This window comes from Mus musculus, chromosome 9, assembly GCF_000001635.26.
Source record: "Mus musculus strain C57BL/6J chromosome 9, GRCm38.p6 C57BL/6J".
NCBI lineage: Eukaryota > Metazoa > Chordata > Mammalia > Rodentia > Muridae > Mus > Mus musculus.
This window is the reverse complement of record NC_000075.6, coordinates 57,606,354-57,622,070: the sequence shown is the minus strand read 5'-3', so window position 1 is coordinate 57,622,070 and position 15,717 is coordinate 57,606,354. Positions and strand designations below refer to the sequence as shown.

At 50.9% G+C, this 15,717-nt stretch overlaps 1 protein-coding gene and 1 long non-coding RNA gene across 5 annotated transcripts; one reads left to right on the top strand and one right to left on the bottom strand.

The window, feature by feature from the left end:
- Positions 1–1,296: 1,296 nt before the first annotated feature.
- On the top strand, positions 1,297–15,038 carry Lman1l (lectin, mannose-binding 1 like). Its single transcript, NM_199222.3, has 13 exons — positions 1,297–1,578; positions 5,977–6,131; positions 6,230–6,337; positions 6,437–6,495; positions 7,894–7,993; positions 8,355–8,478; positions 9,443–9,498; positions 10,190–10,322; positions 10,880–11,031; positions 12,037–12,104; positions 12,786–12,909; positions 13,738–13,865; positions 14,791–15,038. Exons 1-13 carry the CDS (start codon positions 1,401–1,403, stop codon positions 14,921–14,923), a joined length of 1,518 nt encoding a protein of 505 aa, NP_954692.2. The 5' UTR covers positions 1,297–1,400; the 3' UTR covers positions 14,924–15,038.
- On the bottom strand, positions 4,910–15,640 carry Gm32392. Of its 4 annotated transcripts, none has more exons than XR_003948332.1 (4): positions 15,361–15,441; positions 11,636–13,899; positions 7,770–7,974; positions 5,987–6,152 (listed from the first exon to the last, which is right to left on the bottom strand). It is a non-coding gene; the product is annotated as a predicted gene, 32392 (long non-coding RNA). The 4 variants fall into 4 exon arrangements; XR_379487.4 differs by having other exon boundaries at positions 5,987–6,070; XR_003948333.1 differs by lacking the exon at positions 11,636–13,899 and having other exon boundaries at positions 4,910–6,070; positions 15,361–15,640.
- Positions 15,641–15,717: the final 77 nt, after the last annotated feature.

The window sequence follows — 15,717 nt, the reverse complement described above, 5'->3', positions numbered from 1 at the left end:
CATAACTCAGCCGGGCGTTGTGGCGCACGCCTTTAATCCCAGCACTCGGGAGGCAGAGGCAGGCAGATTTCTGAGTTCGAGGCCAGCCTGGTCTACAAAGTGAGCTCCAAGACAGCCAGGGCTATACAGAGAAACCCTGTCTCAAAAAAACAAAAACAAAAACAAAAAAAAACCCATAACTCAAGTACCATATCACACCTAAAAATCAAACCATAATTCTTTGCTGTCATCGACCCATTGCTCCAGTTTCCCCAATCATCTTATTTTTCTAGTTGGGTTAAAATTAGACTCCAGCTGGGTGGTGGTGGGGCACGCCTTTAATATCAGCACTCGGGAGGCAGAGGCAGGCAGATTTCTGAGTTCAAGGCCAACCTGGTCTACAAAGTGAGTTCCAGGACAACCAGGACTATACAGAGAAACCCTGTCTCGAAAAACAAAAAAATTAGACTCCAAACAAGATATTTTATAACTTGTATTTGTACTTGTTCTCCCTACAGCCTTTTCCTCCCACTGCCTTATCCATCTTTAATCCCAGCACTCTGGAGGCAGAGGCAGGCAAATCAAGGCCAGCCTGGTCTACAGAGGGAGTTCCAGGACAGTCAGGGCTACACAGAGAAAGTCTGTCTTGAAAAACCAAAGCAAACAAACAACCAATCAACTAAGTACCCAGCTTCTTTTGTTTTTTAAGAGTTTTATTATGTTGCCCTGGCTGGACTGGTAACCTAGTCCTCCTGCCTCAGCCTTCTGAGTGTTGAGAGACAGGCATGTGCTACTGTGCCCAGCAGTTTTGTCTTTCAAGACACCCTTTGTTTGTGGAAGGCCCAGAGGTACTGGCAGAAGGAGTTATTGGGTATGCAAGACAACAAAGGGCCACAGCTAAAGAGAAGGGTGAAGGGACGCAAGGCTCAGGGGAGAGGGGTCGGATGAGTGACCAGAGAGCAGGCTATGCATGTGCTCTTAAAGGAGCAGGATGCAAAGGACTGCCCCCCCCCCAAAACAAACAAACAAACAAACAAGGAGGGAAAGCCAGGGCTGGGGAAGAGCAGGGCCTGGCACTAAGCATTCCTGAGCACACCATCCTCTCACCAGCTGAAGGAGCAGAGGAAGAACAGGAAGATGGCCTAAGCCAAAGAACAGGGGCAAAGCTCAAGTTGGCTAGGAGCCCAGGGGATAGCCAAGGCTTCAAGTGGAGGTGAGGAAGGGTGGGGCCTGAGATCAGACCTGCAAGAGAAACAGGATGTGTGTTTTGGGGGGGTTGGTGGAGAGCATAGAGTCAAAAATCTAGATCCTGGTCCTGGAAGGTCCTGGTGTCTCCCGGCCTGACTGCGTGGCGTCCTATAGCCCATCGTTGGCCTCACAGCCAGGATCCGTCCAGGTGCCCAGAAACCAGCTCCTTTGCAATGCTGGAGATCAGAGGCCTCTCACCTTCCCTCTGCCTCCTTTCCCTGTTGCTGGTTCTGCACGGTGCTGAAAGGAGCCAGCCCCCTCCTCGACGCAGGTTTGAGTACAAGCTCAGCTTCAAGGGACCAAGACTGGCAGTTCCTGGGGCTGGGATACCCTTCTGGAGCCACCATGGAGGTGAGGAGCAAAGGAGGACTCGCCATGTCCAGGGTCCTCCAGAGTGCTGGCGGGCCTGTAGTCAGAGGGACAGTGGATGTGAGGGGCTCTATTCGAGAGGTAACACAGAGGTGACAGTGCCTGGCCCAGGACCCCCTCCTTCCCAGACCTGTCTCCTGCTCCCCCAGGCCCAGCTGCTTTGTCTATTTGTGAAGGACCCAGAGGCACCGGCAGAACAAGCTGCTGGGTATGTAGGACAGCACAGGGTCACAGCTAAAGAGAAGGGCAAAGGGTCGCAAGGCTCAGGGGAGAGGGGCCAGATGGATATAGACCAGGTTATACATCCTAGCTCTCAGGTACCAGCTTCAGTTTCTCTTTGCCCCAGGACTTTTTTTTTTTCCTTGCTTCTATTTGCAGCCCCCCTCTTCCTCTGCTCTGGACTGTAAACATACACGCGTGCACACATACATTCATGCACACATCTGATGTGTCCCAGATAAGCCTCTTTTCTGCTGGCTCCATCCCATGGGACTAGAGGTCTGCTGGAAGGGCAGCACTGTGTGTCCCCCTGTTTTGTTACCTCGAGTACAGGCTCTCCCCTTGCCTGTTGAGTGGAGATGGAAGCGGATATGAGAGGATCTTAGCCCACAGGTCTGTGCTCTGGGACTTCCAAATCCTGACTTGTCCGATCCTGTTCACCAAGGGTCTGTGATGACTTATCAAAAACCATATAATAGCCGGGCATGGTGGCACACGCCTTTAATCCCAGCACTCGGGAGGCAGAGGCAGGCAGATTTCTGAGTTCGAGGCCAGCCTGGTCTACAAAGTGAGTTCCAGGACAGCCAGGGCTATACAGAAGAAACCCTGTCTCGAAAAACAAAAACAAAAACAAAACAACAATAAAAAAAACCACCACAACAACAAAACCAAAAAACAAAACTATATAATACGCAGGATCTTACATTAGAGTAAGAAGAGAAAAGCATCAAAGACTCTGAGTTAGAGTGGAACAGGAACTGAGTCCAGGAACATGGCTCATTTACGGATATATGGTGAAGTTTACTCCACCATGGATTTTGTTCAGAGCCTCCTAGCTGGAAAGGCAAAGAGGAGTAGATCGGGTATATATTTTTTTCTTAGATGTAAGTTTCAAACAATGGCACAATTCCTGACTAAGATGCTCTAAGACGACAGGAACTTTGAACCTCCTCCACAGAAGGCCAGGGCATAAACGAGGGAGTGGGCTGTTTCACAGGCACGTGCTGCCTTAGGGACAGGAGGGCAGAGCCAGTGCTCTGCTCAGAGCCTTACCAAAGCAAGGTGTCACCGATCCTGAGGGAGAGCAGAGGTATTTCCTCTCAGATCACCAGCTATGATTAATGTCTATCCGATCATCTCCTCGTTGGTCAGAGCCCCACCCAACGCTCCTCTCTGCCCAGCCCAGATACCCAGGACTGAGTCAGGCTCCGTCTGGGGTGAGGTCCCAGACACTCCACATAACGATGAGAACGTGAGCTTAGTCAGACAAGCTTGCCTCCCACAAGTCTCCTTGGACTGGGTGTGGTGGCGTAGGCCTGTGATCCCAGCACATAGGAGGCTGAGGCAGGAGAATCAAGAGCTAGCCTGGGCTGCTTGTCAAGACCCATTCTTTTTTATAAAAAGAGCAGAGATGGCTCAGCTAATAAAAGCATTTGCCATGCAAGCCTGACAGCCTGCATTTGATTCTGAGAACCCACAGTGGAAGGAGACAGCCAGCTATTGAAAAATGATTGAAAGCTGTCCTCCATCCTCAATATATGAGCCTGCATGTGTGCTTACACACACACACACACACACACACACACACACACACACACATTTAAAGTATAAAAACAAAAACAAACAAACAACCTTTAATCCCAGCACTTGGGAGGCATTGAGTTCCAGGACAGCCAGGGCTATACACAGAAACCCTGTCTCGAAAAAACAAAAAACAAACAAACAAACAAACATGTTGGGCTAGCAATGCTGCTTAGCTGGCGAGTGCTTGTTTGGCATGCACAAGGTCCTAGGTTAAATCCAAGATCTGTATAAAACTAGATGGGATTATAACCTGTTATCCCAGCACTCTGTAGAAATGAAGGCAGGGGGCTGGAGAGATGGCTCAGCGGTTAAGAGCACTGACTGTTCTTCTGAAGGTCCTGAGTTCAAATCCCAGCAACCACATGGTTGCGCACAACCATCCATAATGACATTTGATGCCATATACTGGTGTGTCTGAAGACAGCTACAATGTACTTACATATAAATAATAAATAAATCTTAAAAAAAAAAAAAAAGAAAAGAAAAGAAATGAAGGCAGGAGGATCAGGAGCTCCGGGTCATCTTTGGCTATCCAGAGAGTTCTAGATTCTAAAACCAAAACTCAAAAAATACAACTCACTTCAAGCAGTGGTGGCTTCCAGGGACTCGGGAACTGCTGTGCTTCCCCACCCACCACTGGCCTTTGCAGAGCAAACAAGCTGGATTAGCAAGCTCCGGAAAGTCTTGGCAGGGCCTAGGCCTTGGACCCGGTTCCAGGTTGGTAGACCAGAGTGTTGGGGAGCCAATTGGAATGGAGCCTTTGATTCCCCTCTTCAGTTCCTGCCATGTCTGCCTCAGTTTTACTCACTCTTCTCCCCACCACAGGAAGTTCCTCCCACATGCCCCCCAGTGCCAGAGTCAACCTCAGACACGCCCCCCAGCGCCAGGGTAATCCTCCAGCTCTCCTAGCCTGCACCCGTTCCTCACCACCCTCCAGGCCAGAGCCTGCCTCAAACCCTCTGCCACAGACCTCCCTCTTCTTGGGCTGCCCTTGGTCCCTCAGGGGCCTTCCCCAGCTTGCGCTTCTTACTTTCCCAGAACTGTTGTCTCATGGCAGGAAGGAAGCCTTGTGGAAAGAGATGTGTTTGAGCTTCTGTAAAATGGTATCTGCTTTTTGGAGACAGAATTGACGATGATGATGATGATGGTGGTGGTGGCGGTGGTGGTGATGGTGACGGTGGCGGTGAGGTGGTGTGTGTGTGTGTGTGTGTGTGTGTATGTGTGTGTGTGTGTGTGTGTGTACATATGCATTAACCCATGCCTACACATGTGAAAGCCAGAGTTGACATTAGGATAAAAATTCCTCAATTGCTTTTCACTTTTGGTGGTGGTGGTAGTGGTGGTTTTATGTACCCCTGGCTGTCCTGGAACTCACTCTGTAGACCAGGCTAGCCTTGAACTCAGACATCCATTTGCCTCTGCCTCCTGAGATATGTGTCAACACTGCCTGGCTGTCTTTTGTCGTTCATATTTATTTGGTTTGGTTTTTCAAGACAGAAGACTTGATACCTTTTTTTAAAAAATGATTTATTTATTTATTTATTTATTTATTTATTTATTTATTTTTTGTGCATTGGTGTTTTGTCTGTATGAGAGTATCAGATCCCCTGGAACCAGAATTACAGACAGTTGTGAGCAGTCATGTGGATATTGGGAATCAGGTCCTCTGGAAGATCAGCCAGTGCAAAAGGAAGGAAGAGAGAGAAGGAGAGAGGGAGGGAGGGAGGGAGGGAGGGAGGGAGGAAGGAAGGAGAAAGAAAGACAAAAGACAAGGTCACTCACAGAACCCAGAGCTCACTATTCCAGCTGGACTGGCTGTCCAGCAAGCCCCCAGGATGCATCTGTCTCTTTCCCCTGGGTCTGGGGTTACAAGCCTGGCTTGCACTGCCATGCCCAGCTCCTAGAACTCAATCTGCAGACCAGGCTAGCCTCCAACTCACCAAGATCCACCCTGCCTCTGCCTCCTGAGTGCTGGGATTAAAGGCATGCACCATCACCACCCATCTCATGCCCAGCTTTTATGTAGATGCTGGGATCTGAACTCAGGTCCTCATTTTTACGCTGCAAGCTCTTTACCCACTGAGCCATCCCCCAGCCCCAGCACAGTCTGATGTAGCCAAGGATGGCCTCAAGCTAACTACATAGCCAAGGATGGCCTTGAATTACTGATCCTCCTGCCTCCAGCTCCTGAGAGCTAGGATTGCAGGTGTGTACCACCACACTCGGTTTTATGGGGTACTGGGGATGAAGCCCAGAGCTATGTGTGTACTAGGCAAGTAGTCTACCAGGTGAACTCCATCCCATGTCCCATAAAATGGTATCTTATAAAAATGGATGGCACAGACGTTCAGTGAGGCCCAATTGGAACACAGTAAATTACTGTCTCTTGCTGCCTTTCCTGGGTATCACTCAGCTGGGTTCTGGTCCCATTTCCCCAGTGGACTCTTCAATATCAGCAGCCAGCCACATGTCAAATAACAAAGTCTTGGTGTGAGCTTTTTCCCAGGGCTTGACTTTTGACAATGAGATAGAGATGTAGAATAGAGTCCAGTCGTCCTCTGCTGCCCTGCTCCACAGACGCCATCCTAGGCTTAGAGGAAGTGCGGCTGGTTCCATCCATGAAGAACCGGAGCGGTGCCGTGTGGAGCAACATCTCTGTCTCCTTCCCTTCCTGGGAGGTAGAGATGCAGATGAGAGTGACTGGACCAGGACGCCGGGGAGCCCAGGGTGTGGTGAGTGGTCCTTACTCATATCTGTTGGGGAAGCAGGTGATAGGACACAGGTACCAGTGTCCTACAGAGACCCTGACCTGTGGGGTGCAAACTTGCAGGCCATGTGGTACACCAAGGACAGGGCTCAAGTCGGCTCTGTTGTAGAGGAGCTAGCCTCATGGGATGGCATCGGGATCTACTTTGATTCCTCCACCAGTGATGTCCAGGTGGGTAGCCATCTCCTGCTCATCCTCTTGCCTGCCTGTCTTAACCCTCACTATCTTCACTCTGCCTGCGGCTCAGACCTATTGTCACCTCCCACGCAGGACAGCCCTGTCATCCGAGTGCTGGCCAGTGATGGGCATGACCTCCAGGAGCAGTCTGGGTAAGGGCGTGAGAGAACTGAGCACCCCACCCGACCCCACCCCACCCCGCCCCATTCTTGGGCTTATCAACCACTTGTACTTCTTTCCCTAGAAAATCTACCCCTCCTAGACCTGAGACCCTTGCTGATGTCTTATTCTGACCTTCGCTGCCCATGGGAACTCTTTCCCACTGATCTGAGCTGTGCCTCAGAAACCAGACCACAGTGTGCTTGCTTTTCTGGGTGATAGCCCCATCTTTCTCCAGTCATTTAGCTCATGAGCCCTAGGTGAAGTGACAGAGGCTGGAACTACCAAGAGGGTCTCACTCACTCCAGACACCCTTATTAAGCACGGCTGCTAGGTGAGGACATTGAGGCCGCCCAGGAAGACTGGTTAACCTGATTGGCTACATACGGTGCCCAGCAAGGATCCAGGCCCTAGACACACTGTTGTCTTTTTCTCCCAGATGAGGTAGAATCCTGTCCTTCCCCTGCTGGCTGCCCATAGCGGCTGGACTGGTTTGTCAGTGTGTCTCAGCAAACATCCTTCGGCCCATCACAATTAAGATAATTGCTGACATTTATGGAGTTGGGCTGACTGTATACCAGGCACAGTGCCCAGACATTTGACATTGTCTTGTGAACCCTCATAACACTGTTATGAGGTAGTTGCAATTATTATCCTCATTTTAAAGACAACAGTGCTGGGGTTTGGGAAGGTGCGAGAACTTGCCCAAGGTTATACAGCCATGTAGTCACTGCCTCCAATCTGGCTTCTCCCTGTTCTCTTCTGCCCAGCTCTTGGTTGAAGGTGATAGCATAGGTATCATAGTATGCACCCACGGGGCCAGAGAAACTCAGGCTCAACTCTGCTCCCAATTCCCTGAACCTGCTGAGCCTCGCTGGGGGGAAGGTGAACTAGACATACTGTCCTTGGCCTTTAGGACAGGTCCTTTAGTGTCTGCCTCAAATAGTCTGAACCTTGGTAGGTTGGGAAAGGGACAGACAGACCTTGGAGCTTATTAAGGGAAATGGAGGGAGGGAGGGAGGGAGGGAGGGAGGGAGGGAGGGAGGGAGGGAGGGAGGGGCAGTGGGATTAGGAGGTGAGCTAGGGGATAGATTTGGAAATCCTGTGGTTAGCCTGGGCCTCTGGCTCTGTGCAGAGCCTCTGGCTCCTGTGAGCTCTCACGTCCCAGCTGACAGTGCCAGGCAGAACTTATGTTCTTATTCCTCCTTCTCCCGCCATGAAAGCAAACTATGGCAAAAGAGCCTCAAGGTAGACAACAGGGACTTACCCCAAGCCAGGTCACCCTATGGGGACAGTGACACTGCAGGCTTGGACAGAGTTGCTCTTGAGACTGTCTCCCATGGACTAGTCCTTTGGTCCCATGTGGCTGGCTGCATTCCAATTGTCCACAGGGATGGAAATGTCCGGGAGCTTGGCTCCTGTCACAGGGACTTCAGGAACCGGCCATTCCCCTTCCGAGCTCGGGTCACCTACTGGAGGCAGAGGCTGCGTGTGAGTCACCCTTGCTGTTCCTATGGGTGCCTCCAGTGGGACGGAGAGCTGTGGTGTGAGGGGAGGGTACCTGGTGTCCCAACAGCCCCAGGACTGGGACCCATGTGTCACTCACACACTTGTCCTCACACCCATGTGAGGTCCCTGGTACTCCCAGACCAGTACCCACACGTGATCTCCCACCAATACAAAGAACCACAAGGCTCCCGTGACACCAACACCTGCATCCCTTTCATGCCATTGTGATCCCTAGCTCTGTAGTTTCTACCCTACCTCAGGTCTGGGGAGCCGGTGAGGTGAGTAGGGTCCCTTACCCTGGGACCAGGAAGAGGCAGGAGCTCACTCCCTCCATGTCCCTCAGGTGTCTTTGAGTGGAGGCCTTACTCCTAAGGACCCTGAAGAGGTCTGTGTTGATGTGGAGCCCCTGTTTTTAGCCCCTGGAGGCTTCTTTGGGGTCTCAGCAGCCACTGGCACCTTAGCAGCAGGTGAGACCCCTACCAGGTAGGTAAGAATAGAGGGCTGTGTTTGATGATGGCAAGACCTGGTTGCAGCTTCTAAGGTGCTTTTGTACGGTATTAACCACCTCCTCAACGAGGGGCCTGAACTGGTCACACTCCTTCTCTGGCTTCTCCATCAGGAGGCCACATTGACTTTGAAAAGCTATTGAAGTCTCAGAGGGAGTCTGGGAGTGTAGCTCTGTGGATGAGTCCTTAAGCAGCGTTCAGGTACCAGGTGTGGTGGTGCATACCTGTGACCACAACATTTGGGACAGAGAGGTGGGGGGACGGGACCGGTCAGGAGTTCAACATATCCTCTGCTACATAGCAAATTCAAAGGGCAGCCTGGGTTACACGCGACCCTGTCTCAAAAAAGAAAAAGCCTCAAATGAGATGACACATGAGGAATTTTATAGTCTAGTATCAATATCCAAAAAACTCACTTTACTGGATGCTGTAGGCTAGTAAAAAGAGGGATATCACAAGCTACGTACAGAACTGGAGCAGCGGGCTATCTTGCAGTAGAAAGCCCATGGAGGGCCCCACAGCTGAAAAGCAGGCTGCATCCAGAGTGTGGGAGTCTGTGGGTGCCAGGACCTCTATCTTTGGACTCTGGATACTAGGAAGTCACAGGTTTCTGAGAAGTGACATGGTTACAACCGTGATCGGGAAGCAGCCACTGTGTGCTCATAATTGCGGTAGTAGCTCTCTTCTGTGTCCTGTGGTCTGCTGCATGGCCCTTGGGCTCCACTCTGGCTGTGTGTGGTTCAACCCTCAAGTCCCACACACTTGTGTATTTGACCTTCATACCTTCCCAATGAAGTAAGCGAGACAAAAGTCAGAGTTGCCCAGAATCGTACAAGCCTCTTGTATTCCTGGCAACTAGTAGTCGGGATGGATGAGCTGCTGAGTAAAAACTTCCTCATCTCCTATTCATCTGTCCCTCTTCCAGATGACCATGACGTCCTGTCCTTCCTGACCTTCAGTCTGAGGGAACCAGGTCCAGAGGTAATGCCAGCCATGTCTGCCTGCTAGAGGTAGCTCAGAGACCCTGCCCTCCTCAGCTGCCTCCACTCATGGCAGACCTACTATCCTGGTTCTAATCCCAGCTAACTCTCTGAGTTCTACTCAAGTCAGACCTTGGGCTGGACAGTGTAGGGCTAGGGTTTGTCTTCTAGGCTTCCCAGGTAGCATACACCATTAATCCCAGCACTCAGGAGACAGAGGTGGGTGGATTTCTGTGAGTACCAGGCCAGGACTGCACAGTTAGGACCTTGTCTGGACAACAAAAGGAAACCAAGAAAGCCCGGGGCAGGGGTTGGGGGTAGGGAGTATGGTGGAAGGTGGGGAGGTGGGGAGTGGGTTGGAGGGGAAGAGAAGAAACACTGGTCTGAGTGAGCAGGAGGGGAGAGAAGGATGCCTGGAGGAGATGAGCTTCAAGCAACACCATACCTAAAGGCTTAAAATGTGAGGGCCTAAGCTCACAGTGAATAGGAAAAGATAAAAGCATGTGGCAGACACAATGCTTATGTGCAAGCTGCAGGCTCTGTTGGGACCTGGTGGTTGAGCTGTGGGTTCCTCCTTAGTCCCGGTGAGTATATGGCTGGGGAGGAAGACTGGGCTCCCAGGGTCCGCGGGGAGGCTGCCCCTCACAGTACTCCCATGCATTTGCCTTTGGGTTTTTCTCTTCCTCTTCCAGGAAACCCCCCAGCCATTCATGGAGAAGGATCAGTTGCTCCTGGCCAGGAAGCTGGAAGAACTGAAGGCAAGGCTGGCCCTGGGCACCAGAGAGGCTAGCATACCACCACTGAATCCCAAAGCCCAGGAAGAAGGTAAGTGCCCAGGAACAGGCAGGTAGGGCCATAGGACATTGTAGGGCTGTAGAACACCGTCCTTTGAACCAGAAGCACAGTAGCCAGTGGAGAAGTAAAGACCCAAGGAGGCTGTCTCTAAGCAAAACCTGGGCTGAGCCTTCTGACCCATTCCCTTCTGACACCCTCACCCCAGACACATTCTCTCTCTCTCTCTCTCTCTCTCTCTCTCTCTCTCTCTCTCTCTCTCTGTGTGTGTGTGTGTGTGTGTGTGTGTGTGTGTGTGTGTGTGCTATGTGTGTGTGTGCCACAGCATTTGTGTGGCAGTGAGAGGATGACTGTGAAATCTATTCTCTCCTTCCACCTTTATATGGTGTGGGATCTGGGGACTTGAGGATCAAGCTTACATTGTCAGGTTTCCCTGACAAACGCTTTTCTGTCACCCATCCTGCTTGCTGGTCCCCTGAGACCCATTTTCCAGGGGAGGTCTTAGAAGAAGAATCCTTGGCTCTTCCTGCTTCACCACAAAACAGGATTTTTCTGCCCCACCCAAGCAACCTTTTTGCCCCAACTCCCAGGTGAAAGGTTCTTTAACCTGGAGGATACGCTGGGCAGACAAAGCCAGATCCTACAGGCCCTCCAGGCTCTCTCCAGGCAGATGGCCCAGGCTGAGAAGCACTGGAAACAGCAGCTGGGGTCTACAGTCCAAGTCCGGCCTGAGGGAGGCTGGGTGAGTTACCCTGAGCCACGCTGAATTCCACCCAAGGGCTTGAAAGAATAATGACAGTCTAGCTCTAACCTCGCCCAAGCTTGGGGGTAAAGGTGGGTAGGTCACAGGATGCAACAGGGTAGTATGTAAGAGGATACTGCCTAACGGCAATTGCCCTGGAACCACAGACTGAGCTGCAAAGAAGAGATGCCAGGTATTTGGAATCTGGTCTATAGAAAAATGGCAGAAATAGACTAGGCGCTAATTTGCATGTGGCTTCACGTGTGATTTGCATAAGACTTGCTTAAATGCTCAGTTGCACCAGAATCCTCATTTCATCTCTACTGCCACCCTGGCTCCTCCCCCAGGTGTCATTTCCTAGGACGTGCTCCAACTTGGGGAGTGAAAGCTAAATCCAGCCAAAGTGCTGGGTAGTGTGGTCAGAGGGAACCAGTTGCTCTTGCAGGCTTTGTTGGGCTCTGCCAGCCAGGGCTTTAATCCTTTGTCCTCAGTCCAAGACAGCCTAGGCTAGGAAAGTGGAATGACACAGAGGAGAGAGGCCCATTCTCCAGCTATTTCTGATCCTCCTTCAGGCCCTGGACCCCTCTTGCTTGATTGCACTCACCCTCAGAAATGTCAGCTACCTCTCCAGGTCCTTCTGCCAGACTTGGACCCATGTACTGGATTTTAACTAGTGCTGGCCCACAGCCTAGGAGAAAGGCACAGAGAGGATTGGGTTGGGCTTCTGCCTCCCTAAGGAGACAGGGACATGTTTTAAAAGGAGAAGGATTTGTGGAAAGCCTCGAGGGCCCTTTGGGGGGAAACATCTCAGCTTTGTTGCAGAAGGAGGGTCTTCTGTAAGCCCAGATGGACAAGTGCCAGGGGGATTCAGTGTGTCCAAAAAGAAGGGCGCCATGGCTATTTAATAAGGTTTCTGGAAGAAGAATGAGGTATCTATGGTAAAGGTGACTCTGAGGAGAGGGCCACTGTCCTCTGAATACTAGATAAGAGCTGGCCCTCCCATAGAACACTGCCAAGGTCAGCACCCTGCTCTATGGACAGCGGACCCTGATCCAGGCCCTGCAAGAGATGAGGTAAGAGATGAGGAGGGTTATTGAGAGAGGGAAGAAAATATCCATTATCATCCTGTCTCTATCAGAAATTTCTGCCTCCAATGCTGGGGCTACAGACACGTACAGCCATACCTGGCTTTTTATGTGTGTAGTGGGAATATAAACTTGGGTTCTTGTGCTTGCAAAGCAAGCATTCTCACCCACTGAAACATCACCCCAGCCCCCGAGGGCATATATTTTGATAGAGGTTCTTGGAAGAAGCCCACAGCCAAGATGAGGCTCTTTGGAGGAAGTGGTCTGAGTTCATTTTGCCTCCAGTGTTCCTGAATCTCACTCTGGCACACCCATGCCTGTGAAGTGCCCCATGGAGCTCTGGGGGAGGGGAGACCCCATGCTCATTTTGGGTTCTGTGGGTGTACATCCTCCATCCTGGTGCATGGCATGTTAATTCCTCCGGGATAGAGATGAAAGGCAGAGTCCAGGGAGCCCGGAACACAGACAGACACTTATAGAGACTTCTTTTTATAAGCTAAAGTTGTCTCAGATTCTGGGGAGAAGTTTTAGAGTAAAAACACCAACTCCCAAGGCAGGACTCTATGGATGATACTTATTCTTTACCATGTACTGAGCATCGGGGATTATAGAGAAAGATTAAGTAATTTGGGTACAATCAAAAAGAGTAATGGATCATCGCACCACCAGGGAAGCAGCTGCCCGGATGGCTTCAGGAGCACACGTCTTCTACCTGCCTGTGGGCACTAAGCATCACTTTTTTGAACTGGACCATATCCTCAGCCTCCTGCAGAAGGACCTCCGGGGTCTGGTGGTAAGAAGTAGTGGGTAGTACAAGGGGCTCATCCTTGAGATCTGGTCTCTCCTGCTCTTCTCCCAACACTCCTGCAGCTCCGATGCATCTGTGCCTGACAGGCACCTATGTGTGCCCGTACATGGGTGTGAAGGGACACAGATCTCATCTATGCACTCTCTTGCTCAGGAGGAAGGCCCACCACTCAGCACTACCCAGAGACCCCTTGGTCAACCCACCTCGATGACCAGAAAGCAAGTGGGGTAGACCATGCCAAGGGACACTCAAATTCAGTGGTGGCACCAGTGTTTCCTGGGTCCCTGTCCTTCCTTGCTCTTTCCCTCGCCCTCACTTTCAGCATCCACTTCTCCTTCCCTCTCGTCTCGTCTCTCTCTCTCTCTCTCTCTCTCTCTCTTTTTAGATTTATTTATTTATTATAAATAAGTACACTGTAGCTGTCTTCAGACACACCAGAAGAGGGCATCAGATCTCATCACGGATGGTTGTGAGCCACCATGTGGTTGCTGGGATTTGAACTCAGGACCTTCAGAAGAGCAGTCAGTTCTCTTACCCACTGAGCCATCTCTCCAGCCCCCACTCTTGTCTCTTAAGCTTTTAGTCTGTTGTTGACTTAAGGACCTACATCTTATGAACTATTCCCACAAATGGATCCACGTGAGACTGGAAGATGCAGCTTTGGACACTGCCCTTTATCCATGTTCCCTAGATGACAGCCAAGATGGCTCAAGCCTGAGGGAGATAAATAGGGACCATGCAAGGCATAGATTCCAAGTCCCCTCCCCTCCCCTGGGTTAGAAGCTGAGGCAGGGTCTCATACTTCCCTTTCAGAAGAAGACAGCCAAGGCCCCTCGCCCATCTGGCTGGCTTCTAGGATCCTCCACATGTCTGCACACCAGCATCTTCCTGTTCTTCCTCCTACTCCAGACTGTAGGCTTCTTCTGCTACGTGAACTTCAGGTGGGCCCTCCCACGGGCAGGACTCCCATTCTACCTGTATCAAGTGGTTCTGTTGAACTTGAACATCTACAACTGTCGAACTTGAAAGTGGGGACTCTGAGGCTCAGACGGGCGCTACCCACTTCACTAGAGGGCTGGGAGCGGAACGTAGACCAGGGACACAGCATTTGCAAAGCACAGATACCTTCTCAAGCCCCAGTCCCATCTGGTCCTGCCCCACAGAGCTCACTCTAGAGTGAGCATCTGAAAACTGATAGTCAGACCTTATGTCGCCAGTGCTATGACTGGAAGCTTGGAGACTTGGGGAAAAAGCAATTCATTCATCTTTAGGGTTGGGTTGGGGGAGTGGATGGGGAATCAAGGAACTGACCTGGAAAAGATATTTGATTTGGATCATTAAAGTGACTAAGAGTTTTTCAGCCTGACAAGATAGGCAAGAGGCACTGATGCAGAGGAAACAGCATCAGAAAAAGCATGGAGGCATTAAACAAAACAAAACAAAACAACATCTTTAGGGGGGAAAAAGACAGTCATTGAGTACTGTTTAAGTAAAGGGCAGGGCCAATTTGCAAGATTGGGCAAGGAATCTCGATGCTCTGGATTAGAAATAAATGTCTCTAATCTCAACTCTTGGAAGGCTGAGGTAGAGGGATGCCGAAATCTGGACCAACCTGGGCTGGCTACACAATGAGATCTTGTCAAAAACAAAAACCAAAGAAGAAAACCTATACCTAGAAGTGCAACTCTGGCACTAAACCACCCAGGTAGACTTCAAATGCCGGGGTGAAATGGGGACTTCATGGGACATCAAGGGAGACACAGAAGGTCCCAGAATGTGGCAGCCTGTCATACACTGAGTCTTGTGAGACAAGTGTGAATACTTGGTCTCAGAAGGGAGACTCAAGTAACCTTTTCTCTCTCACAGCAGGCAGGAGCTGGACAAGAGGCTTCAGGAGTACCTGTCCACAGGAAGCCTTTCTCTAGAGCCTGCATTACCCATCACCAGGACGATAGGGGTTCTGAGGAGACAGCCCATCTCCCCCAGCATGCAAGCCTGACCCAGCTCAAAGCCATGTCTTACTGGGGAAAAAAAATGGGGGATAGAGGATTTAGCCAGTGCCCACATCTCAGTTTTTGGCAAGTCCATCATATTAAAGGTGATTTTCCTCTTGCTGTTTTGATAGCCTCATTTATCTCCCAGCCTCACATAGCCTCTGATAGCTTCTACCTTCTCTGTGTGGGCATCAGGAAAGCAAACAGGCAAGCAGGCAAGGAGGCCAAGAGCCAGATACCCCCACACCCTTTCCCTCTGAACTACTGAAGCAAAGGGAGATAACTGTGCAAAATTCTGTCCCTAAACTCACCAAGGACAAGGACAAGTCCCTGTGTTTCCTTCTGGCTCATCTTTTCAGTGCCCTCAAACAATACTCCCCTTCCCTGAGGCTCTAGGGACAGCAGGGCAGACACGTGACAAAGGAACTGAGCACAAACTCACCGAACCATATAACTGGGATTCCTGCTTGCGCTTCTGAGGTCTCCCCCACTTCCTGGCCTTGAGCACTTTGAGGTAGATGCTAGGGTCAGTAGAGTGGAGGTGGGGGGAGGAGGAGGATGGAATGGTACATAAGGGTGGGGGTGTTTGCCCCTTGCTGCTACCGGGCACTCCAAGATGAAGTCCTGGTTCTCGATGACCCAGGAGAAGAGGTCATTGGAGGGTAGGAAGCAGGAACCAAGGCACACTTCAGCGCAGCCCCTTCTCCCAGGGCAGGGACCCCGCCACCACAAGCCCTAATCAGCTGTCAGCAGTAGCCAGCAGTGCTTTGCTGGCGCTAAAGAAGGCACGTGGGAAAGG